This window comes from Triticum urartu, chromosome 2A, assembly GCF_056163025.1.
Source record: "Triticum urartu cultivar PI428250 chromosome 2A, HENAU_Tu73, whole genome shotgun sequence".
Taxonomy (NCBI): domain Eukaryota; kingdom Viridiplantae; phylum Streptophyta; class Magnoliopsida; order Poales; family Poaceae; genus Triticum; species Triticum urartu.
This window is the reverse complement of record NC_141874.1, coordinates 284,259,951-284,270,712: the sequence shown is the minus strand read 5'-3', so window position 1 is coordinate 284,270,712 and position 10,762 is coordinate 284,259,951. Positions and strand designations below refer to the sequence as shown.

Sequence of the window (10,762 nt, the reverse complement as noted above, 5' to 3'; positions counted from 1 at the left end):
CCCAATGTATGGGAGTGCACTGCTTAGTAAATCATATGCGTAATGCGTTGATTATGGTTCTGTACTGCACGTTCATATATTTCTGTACTTCATTGATTATTTACGTGTTTGCGTTTTTCATTTTCTGGTTTTGCTCTTATGTATTATTTTTTTCAAATTTAGGTTCATGCACCGCTTTGTTGGGTATGTTAAGACTTCATTGGACAGATTCTGTACTGCATTCGTACACAACTTGCACTGCATGCGTCCTGTTTGCACACTGCAACTCTTTTTTCGTTTTCTGCACTGCTCGAATCTAATGATACATTAGCAGACAACAGAAAACAAATTATCACAGATATTCTATACGACAATTTCATCACCAGCAAGCTAAGTTGAACAGAAAGCAAACTAACATAATCAGAGTTCATCATTACAAATCGATTGTGCATGGCAAGCAAACTAGGTTCAGCACACAAGCAAACTAACGATACATAAGCAAACAACAGAAAGCAAATTTGATGATAATTCTAAAAGAACGCTGGCATTGTTGGCTCCTGGCCAGCACCATCTTCTTCTTCACCAGTCAGGCTCTCCCCATCCCCAGTTGCTCCTGGCGCGCTTCTTGGGGGGCTCCTCCTTCTCCAGCTTTGCACGGCGAAGGCCGTCTTGGGTGAGGGTGATGCGGTTCCATATCTCGTACGCTGCGTAGGCGTCCTTTGCCGCGTACTCGATGTGCCTCCTGGACAGAGGCAGGATGGCCCAACGCTGGTGCTCGTCGTCGGTGATCTTCTTCTACATGTTGTTGTAGTAGTCGTCGATGAGCACACCGGAGACGTCTCCGAGGGAGTCCAACGGCTTGGTTGCCTCAGGTACCCTCCACTCCTTCTAGATGTCGACGAAGTTTGCGACCTCCAGTTTGACGCGCACCAGCCTAGTTTTATCGCCGTCGATGGAGAAGCCTGCAAAGGTGTACCTGGGGTCGGCGAGGAAGTTGTCGAAGATGGTACACCTTTCACTGTCGCTCATTTGGAAGAGCAGCACCGGGTGATTCTTGCCGATGGAGAGCTGGCAGAGTGCGGGTTTCTGCGTTGCTTCAGGGTTGTTGTCGTACTCGAGATCAATGCCGACGATCTTGTGGCGCTGGAGGCTGAGGTGGCGCTCGTACTGCGCGAGGGTGATCGCCATCTGCTTCATGTCGTTGGTGTGGATGACGTGCAACTTGGTGTTGACGTGCGCCTCCACGGCGTTGTCGCCCTTGTACTCATCGGTGAACGTCATCGCCGGTGGCAGGGCTTGGTGCTTTTGGTGGGAGCGCAATGGATACTTGTGTTGTTTATGGATGAGAAGGCCTTTGGCAGGGGTCTGAATTTAAGGGGAGGGCGCAGGGTGGGATGGCCTCGTCGGATGAACTACACGATCGCGCTGATGATGCGGTTGTGCGGATCGTGGGTTGGTTTTTGCATCTGTGATCGTGGGCTTGTGGCGATGGAACTGCTCCGATCGGTTGGATGTATGCAGACGTGGGGTTTTTTTTAAGGTGGGTTTGTTTTATTTTTGATCAGGACATTTTTTAACCACCGCCTTATTCTATGCGAATGGGCATTTTGTCATGTTTTATAGATGTATACTGCGTGACAACATAACTGCACTGATTACACTTACGCACTGCGTTGTGTACAAATCAGAACTGCAACATTGTATACATGTGTGTACTTCATCGTTTTTTGCATGTCTTTGCTATATGCTTCGGCGGTCTGCATTGCGCAATGGAATGCACTGCATACTTCTACCGCACCATACTGCATCTTGTTTTTGCCGGTACTTATTGCAGTCCCTTGCACGGGATGGGTAGGGAAATGGGAGGGAGGGGGGTGAGGGCCCCCCCCACTTTTTTTTTGAACTTATTGTTTTTTCTTAGTCGGTTTTGTTGGGCCTGTGTTCGAGTAGTTCAGAGACGCATGTACGTTGTCAAATTTTGTGTGGCTGGGGCTGGTATCATTTGGGTGATCAGTTTTTATTCTTTGTATGCTTTTTAATGTCGTGGAGTGCACTGATTTTTGGTAAATCATCGGTGCACTGCATTGATCATGGTTATGTACTAGATGTGAACTTCATTCCTTACTGCATGTACAGTTCTCATTTTTGTTCCCGTGTTTTTACTTTTTTTGTAATATTTTTTTTTCGAATGTACGGGACTACACTGCTTAGCAAATTATGACTGTACTGCATTGTTTATGATACTGCACTGCATGTTCGTGTACTTGCGCACTGCGTTTACTTTTTCCGCGTTCGCGTTTTTCTTCATCCCGAAAAAGAAATGCATAATGGCTTACTACATCCCGTATAGAAATGCACTGCATTTTTCCAGCAGTGCGTACTGCATTTGTTTTTTTGCCTGTGCTTACTTCACTATACAGGAGGTTTAAGGGGAGAGCGGAGGGGGGGCACATTTTTTTGTGTGGCACTTAATTGAAGGTAGACTTTTTTCCGGATGTGTTTTCTTAACATGCGTTTTGTTTTTGATTTTAACTTTTTTTACGAACTGTATGTATTTTATTTGTTGTTTTACCATTTGAACTTCATGATTCTTCACAGAGAACTGCATCATGTTTTTTTGTTGTTTTTTAGTAATATGTGCGTTTTGATGTAGACTGGCTTATTTTGTCCGGGCTATTTTTGGGCCGGCCCGTTATTTGTGACCCTTTTTGCGACACGCGGGCCTCCTACGTATCGTTTCCAGGCTATTCCACCGCTCTGCTGTCAGAGAAAGAGACCGAGAACAATCCCCTCTCCTCTCTTGCAGTTTCTCCCGAGGCATCTCTCCCTCGGGCAAAACCGCCGTCGCGCGCAGCAACCGCCGTTGCCCGGAGAACCGCCGCCCTCAAGAGGTCCTTATTCCTGCATTCGGCGTCGCTGTCCGCTCCGTGAGCCCTTGCCGCTGCGCTCCCGCAGCCCTTTCCTGTCTGTTCCCGTAGCTGCCCCCCCTTCGCCCTTCCCGCCGCTGTCGCCGCACACTTTTCTTCGGTATGTTCCGCTTGGCTCGGTGTTGATTGTCCCCTCGCCTTGTTTTTGTGATTCTTGTAGTTGTTGTAGCTCTTTTTGCTTGTGTAATTTTTCATAGGCAGTCGATTTTATCTCGTTTTGAAGTCGATAGTTGTGTGTAGCAATGCGGATCTAGGGTTTCATGAGATTTTCACCGATTTTGTTGCTTATGTCTGTCACTTCGTCCTTTGTGTTGCAGGGAAACGCTATGTCTTCGCCGAGCAGGCCAGGAGAAGGAGTTCAAGGTATGTGGAGTGCTTATTCGTTAGGCTTTGTTTATTTCGTTTGGTGTTTATCTAGTTTCCTAATGCATCCTGCATATTGGGTTATGCTCTGTTAGTTGTCAGCGTTCGTTTGCATTATTTTTTCATGTGATGTTTTTGTAATTTCTTTTTTTTTGAATCTAGCAGGTGATTGCAGTGCTCATAATGATACACCAATTGTCTCTCCTTGTCCTGGTGGTAAGGATCATGGTGTCGAGGGAGGACATCAAGTGAATTCGCCGATTGAATCTTCTCCTATAAGTGTGGCCCCTTCTTCTGGTATGTGATTAATTTGTTTATTTTTGTGTATGCTTTGTTTTATCTAGTTCGACATTTTTGTTGCGAATATCCGTGAATTTAGTATATGCAGCACTGCATTTTATTTTTGTATGTGAACTCCAGTGTATGTACTTGTGAACTGCATTGTTCTTTTATTCAAGTTTTTTGTACAATGCATTATTTTTTATTTTGAGTTTATGGTTGAGCACTACATTTATATGTCTAACTGTACTGCATTTGTTCTTTTTGTGCAATTTTTAACGAGCATAGACAAACTTTATTTTGACGCAGTTCCTGTTTTCCATGCTGGGGTGCCTGGGTTTGAGGAGGTTACTCAATTGATTGACCATTATTTTGCAGAGGGTAATGTTGGTGTGAGCTTTGATCAGAGACGTCCTGTCTTGTCTGAAACACAGTCGCAGTCTGTTGATGGTACACAGGAAGTTACACAGGATTGGATGGTCCCGAAACAGCTTCGTCAATATGAGTTGAAGCAAAGCAAGAAGAAGTTGAGGTTTGAAATTGAGTCAAAAGAGTTTGCTGAAAAGGAGAAGAAGAGGAGAACTGTAGATGGTGCCAAGGGTGGTAAATTTGGCAATGTGAAGAAGAGGTTGAGTACTGTTGCTAAGGAAGGTGGTACACCTCGGCGGAGTCCACGTGTTGCTGGAATGAAGAAGAATCTTGGCAAGAGAACCGCTGAAGTTGGTGGAAGTGATGAACCTCAGCGCAAACGACTACATGTCACTAAAGGTCCCAATTCTGATGACGACGACTTTGTGCTTGCTGATTATGTGAAGGGTGTTCATCCTTCTAGACGCAAAGACTGTGGTTCATCTAAGAGTGTACCCAAGCGTGCCCATGATGATGTCGACGAAGATGTTGGTGGTGATTCTGGCGAGGAGGTGGATGCTGCTCCAAAGGTTTGTTGAAGTGCACTGCATTTGTTTCCTTCATTTGTTATTCTTTCTGTATTTTCTATGTCTCTTTTTTATGCCTAATCTTCTAATGTGGACTGCATTTCCCTTTACACAGAGGAAGAAGTCTAGTAAGAGCAATGCAACTGAAGATGATGGTGAGGGAGATGATTCTCGATTTAACAAGACCGTGCGTTTGTCGCTTCCCACTGTTTGCAAGGCTGCTTCTTTGTTGAAAGAGGCGCATTGCAGCCGTGTTAGGGATGCTGGATTTGGTGTTGTCTTTGATCTGACAGTAAAGAAAAATGTGTCACGCATTCTTATGTGCTATTTGATGGGAGTGATTGACCCTGCCACTATGTTAATGGACTTTGAGAATGGCAGGTTTCTTTGAATCAATCATGATGCAGTTCATCACATTTTTGATTTACCTATGGGACGTCACACTGCACCCATGCCTGCTTCCAGCGGTCATGATGAATCGTTGACTGCCCTCAAGGATGAGCTTGGCTTTGACCGTTCAAAAAGTATAGGTGTCAAGGACTTGCTTGAGAAGTTGAAGGTGTTGGTGGAGGAAGATGATTATGTGAGTGTTGACCTTGCTGTGAAGGTGTTCTTCCTGATACTTTACCAGAATTTGCTGTGCCCGGGGCCTATAGTTCGTTTGGGTAGAGTTGTTGCAATGGTAGAGAACATGGATTATGCGGCTATGGCTCAGATGGACTTTTGTCAGCTTGTTGTTGATGAGTTGCAGGCAGCTGTGGTTAGGTGGCAATCAGAAGGCAGCAAGAAGAATTGTGCAGAGGGTTGTGCCATTGTCCCCCTGATTATGTATATTGACTGCTTGAAGCTTCGCAAATTTTCAGTCATGCACACGTTGACGCCACGTGCGTCATACCTGATGACCAAGGACCTGATGAAGTTGTACAATGAGGATGTGCTTGTGAAGGGAAAGATTTACTTGGAAAGTTACAAATTTGGGAAGCTGCCGGTTAGTGCAGCTGATTTTTTAATATCAGATTTTAAAAAAAATGTGCAGTCATTATAAATGTGAACTCTTCTAGTACTCACATGTGTACTTCTCTTTGCGTGTTGTCTTTTTTTGCAGTGGAAGGCGTCAGGTGATATTGTGTACAACCGTCCTATTGCAGTTGTACACGACAGCTCTGATGCGGGGCCTAGCATTCATGATTGGTTTTATGAGCCTATCTGTAGTCAGCTTCCTGCCTGTGATGATAAGGTGCCGCATACTCGTGGTTTCATGCCTCAACAGATGTTTGATAATACAAGCTCTTATAAACAGACATTTGTTGGCGGCAAAAAGCATGAGGAGATTGATGAGCTTCTTCTGAAGGTTTTGAAGCTGGCTGAAGATTTGCCAACCTCTGGTGACAGGTTGAGGACAGTTGCTGGTTTTTTCCCTATTGGCCATGGCCCATGAGATGAAGATATTGTTGCTGCTCACAATTTTGATTGTGGTGTGATTGAAAGCCTGAAGATTGCAGTGAAAAATGTTCATTCTTCGTATGCTCAATTGAGACATTCACAAGAAGAAAAATGCGGTTGGTATGAGAAGGATGCTGGGCATATTGTGGATGAAATGATCCGTCAGGACGCTGGCGTTGGCGCTGATAATGTATGTTCTAGGTTTTTTGTGGCTTTGGACCTCTTTTTTGTGTATTATGTTGACTGCTCCTCACTATTTTTGTTTTTTTTTTGAAATAGGCTGGAGTGGAATCTTCTGGTGTCGATGGAACTAGAGACGATGGAGTTCGTCAGGTATAAATACTCCTGCCATGTCTGTTCTGCCATGCTTCCCTTTTTACTTGAACTTACATTTGTTTGGTTCCCATATTTTTTTTGTGTACTTCTCTGTTGTGAAGTGTGTATTGCTTGTGCATAGTTGGAGTTTTTTCTTTTTCGGTCGGTACCATCTTATTTCTCGTTTTTGGTTTGTTCTATGCCCGTAGACTGGTGTCGCTACTCGTGATGTGCACAAAGAGACTTACGATTGCTCTGGGAAGGATGAGGTCTTGGGTGATGCAGCGTCCCCTCTGGATGTTGTAGCTGATAAGGTATAGTTGTATTACTTGTTCTGTTAGTGGGTTGTAATCTAATTTTTTGTTGTCTGTTATAAACTTGATGTACGTTGTTATCTTCATCCATATGCATTTTCATTTGCGTACGTTAGCTGCAATAGTTTTACATGTGTGATCTTCACTGTTTGACAGAAGTGAACTGCAGTTCTTTTTGGCATGCGTGATCCATACTTATTTACGTACGTGAGCTTCAGTATTTAACATAACTGAACTGCAGCGTTTGTCAAAGCGAACTGCAGTTTTTTTATGTATATGTGGGTTGCAGTTGTAGTTGTGTTTGACACACATGTGTTGGTGTTGTTTTGCATATGTGGACTGTAGTTATTCCGTGTATGTTGCCAGCAGTCTTTTGACATAAGTGTGCTGTGTGTTGTTGTGTTGGTTATCCCCATGCTTATTTTTGTGTTACTGGGTGTTTTTTAAACTTTCCACAGGTTGGAGAACGAAACATGGAAGTCCACGTTGATCTGAATCAGGGCAGTTGTGCTGTTGATGGCCGTGTCAGTGTTGATGCTTCTGTATCGGTTGCCATTGAGTGTGCAGATCCTTCTGTAGGTCAAGGATCCCATGATGCTGTTCCCACCAGTCGGCATGAAGATTCTGATGTTGGCATTGAAAAGCCACCGGAGAATGTTGCCCCTGTTGCTAGTGTTGTTGCTTTCCCTATCTCTCTGGTGTCCAATGATGTTCCGGAAGTATCGATAGTGGAGCCTCATGTATTTGAAGTATCTAAGGAAGCTGCTGTTGACCAGACTGTTGTAAATCGAGAGAATGCTGATGTTGCTACAGAAGGAAAGTCCAGTGAGGTTGTGGTGGATTCGTCGCAACCTATGCAAGAAAATATTTTGCTCAGTTCTGAAGAACAGCAGCCTAAAGACTCTGACACTGAAGGCAAGAGATTTTTTTTAACGATGCAGTTTGATGTTTTTCTCATTCATGTTGTTTAATTACTATGGTATCTGTATTAGATGTTTAATGATACGTGAAACTTTGATATTTTGTCTATAATTTTAAAAATAGCTAGCAGAATCCCTTATCTTAATATTTAAACTTCATTGTTTGTATAAGTGAACTTCATCTTTTTTATTACAGATGATGAACTCCCTGTTGTGACACCGTCGAGCATTGATCCAGCTCTTCTGAAAAGATACAATGAGTTGTACGCCGCTGTTACAAGGGCTCGGAAGGACAAGAAGAAGAAGTATGGTTTTTTAGAAATTGTTTTGTTCATATGTATTATCTAATTTTTATATTTACCCGTTTTTATTTGTTGTTATTTTTTTAGTATCTTATCTTTGAGTTTTTCATGAAAAATTCAGGGACATGATTGCTTTTAAAACTGAGATGGGTGATATTAGCATTGGCGAAGTTGGTCAATCCATTTGGGATAAAGGGATGCTCACTACAAGGCTTGTAGATCTTGGGGTTTCTTTGCTGGTAGATAAGTTTAAGAGATCTCCGACAATGGTTGTCCCGTACCATATTTGTGTAAGAATGCAGAAATTTTTGTTTTATTTTTTTCATTTTCTTTTCTGATTTCGTGCGATGACTTGTTTTGCTTATTTGATTTTTGGTTTTGATTTGCAGAAAAATATTTGGAATGGTGGTACTGTAGGCAGGAGTGTTAAAATGATGTTCTCTTCAAAAGCCGAGGAGCGTGTTGATAAAAAGGATATGGTGAGAGACGTTTTTATGTGTATTTTGCCTATTTTGTTTTTATAGCGTTCTGTTTTTTCTTGTTATAATAATTTTATTTATTTATTCATGCTTCCAACAGGTCCTTTTTGCAACTTTTGATCCGCCAGATAAGAGGGATGGTGTTGGTCATTATTGTGTAGTTGCGTTAAATGTGAAAGAAAGGCGGCTTGAATTTCTTGACTCGCTCAACAAACCTGGCAGCCCTGATGCGGTCAGGGTTTTTAGGAGGATGATTAAAAATATCAAGCGTGCATGGAAAGAAGGTAGCTTGAGTTTTGATGAGCCGCTAAATCCTCCCACACTTGATGGATTTGTGTTGAAACATGTCATTGTCCCATTGCAGCCAAATGGGCGCGTTCTTTACAGCCCTTCTGTGTCATACCATTCAAGTTTTTTTTCACTTAATTTTTGTGAAACTGATGTTTTTTATTCTTTTTATTGCACGCATGATTGTGGATTCTATATGTTTCAATTCTTGCAGACATGGGATGGTGTTCGAGTTGCTAAGTTTGGGGTGGAGCACATTGGCTACATCAGAAAGGCCATGCTCTATAGCTGGCTAACATCGAGGAAGTGTTGCCTTGATTTAACATCACTTCTAATTTTTGCAGATAAAGGTTGTATTATTGAATTTCTTTATCCTCGCTTTATTTTATTTTTGACTACTGCTTGGTTCCGCTTCTTTATGGGCAAGTGGGCTGCATTGTTATTTATATGTGGGCTGCATTGCTATATACAAGTGCGGGCTGCATTGCTGTAGAGAAGTGGGCTGCATTGTTCTTTTATATGTGGGCTGCATTGCTGTATACAAGTGCGGGCTGCATTGCTGTAGAGAAGTGGGCTGCATTGTTATTTATATGTGGGCTGCATTGCTGTATACAAGTGCGGGCTGCATTGCTGTAGAGAAGTGGGCTGCATTGCTGTATACAAGTGCGGGCTGCATTGCTGTATACAACAGTGGGCTGCATTCTATTTTTTCTCTATACATGTTTTTTGCTTTTTGTGTTTTGTACTGAGTGCTTCCATGTTTTTTCTGCACATTTTTAGCTTTTGATTGGGGGCTTCATGAAGGTTGTACATCACTGTTTGAGTCCTTGGGTTCTGATGTGGTTATGGAGGATTGTGTCATTGAAATCTCTCCAGATAATTCTGGTTTGAACAGAAATGTGGCGTCTGGACCTGATGGTGGAAGTGTCTCTCGACCTAGCTCTCCACACGATCGATGTATATGATGTTGATGATGATGATTTTGTTACACCGTGTGCACGTGCAACTAGGACTAGGAGTGCAGCAATTAATCGTCCTCATTTGGATGAGGTTGAAGTATTTTCGAACAAGAGGGAAGGTGAGAGGGCTTTTAAGTTGAGATGCTCTATAGAGAAATTGAAGCCTACGAGGTTCAGATATATGGATGAGGCGATTAAAATAAAGGATCTTGTTCTCAGCAAAGATTTTGTAACCAAATACCGCGAGTAAGTTTTTTATGTGATGCATGTGCCCTTTCATGCTTTTTGTGTGTTTTGATTTTAATTCTAATTTTATTGATCCCATCTGTGTATGTTTACTGCAGGAACGCGTTCTTTATGGTGCATGGTCCTTTTGGTGATGTCGATACTTACAATATCGACTATATCTATGATACATTTGGCAAAGGAGCTTTAATGGATTTGTATATCATGGATTTTGTCATCAAGTACTAGAAGCAAGACCCTGAATTGGGTTTAACTTATCAATCTGCTGAACGTTTGCTACTTTCACCTTTATTTATCATGGTAAACGTTTGCTGTCATTCTTTCCTACTGCACTGGGCTCTATCATGTCCATGCCTGCTTGCATTGTTTATTCTTTTTTTCATGTCCTTTTTTTGTTCTTTTTTGTGTGAAGTACGTTCTTCAAATGGAAACCTCTGTGACGAGAGATAATGACGGAAATCCTGTGTTGCCAGTTGTGCATAGCTCGTTTGTTTTAGAAGATGCAGTTAAGCAGTTCAAATTTTTTGTGAACGACGGCGCAAAGCTGTTGGATGCAAAATTGGTAAATTCATTGTTTTTTGTCATTTATTTTTCCTGGTTTGTTGCATTTCTTTTTATAGTTATTTTTGGAACAGTGGTCCTGGTGGTACGTGTCGAAAGAACTTTTGATTTCATTTTTTTATGCGAACAGATTATGATGCCGCGATTCAAGGATGGTCATTATTCCTTATACACGATGAACCAGCATCGCCAGACCCTTGATATCCATGACAGTAGGAAGTACACTGGCCATCCTGATGTCACGACAAGGTGGCACAGGACTGACTACCACGCAGATTGCACTGAAGTGGTATGTTATTTTTTCTTTGCCAAGCGTAAAGCTTTCTTTGTGTTTCTCCCACTGTATTTTTTTATAAACTGCAATTGTTTATGTAGTGAACTTCAACATATGCGCGACAGAACTGCATTTTCTCACACATGCACTTAAAAGAGGGATTGTTTTAGATGTTTGA

General features: G+C 42.3%; 1 protein-coding gene across 1 annotated transcript; it reads right to left on the bottom strand.

Moving 5' to 3' along the window:
- Nucleotides 1-558: 558 nt before the first annotated feature.
- On the bottom strand, nucleotides 559-1,260 carry LOC147984841 (uncharacterized). Its single transcript, XM_087541282.1, has 2 exons — nucleotides 892-1,260; nucleotides 559-774 (listed from the first exon to the last, which is right to left on the bottom strand). The coding sequence occupies exons 1-2, from the start codon at nucleotides 1,258-1,260 to the stop codon at nucleotides 559-561; spliced, it is 585 nt and encodes a 194-aa protein (XP_087397408.1).
- Between the last annotated feature and the right edge of the window lie 9,502 nt (nucleotides 1,261-10,762).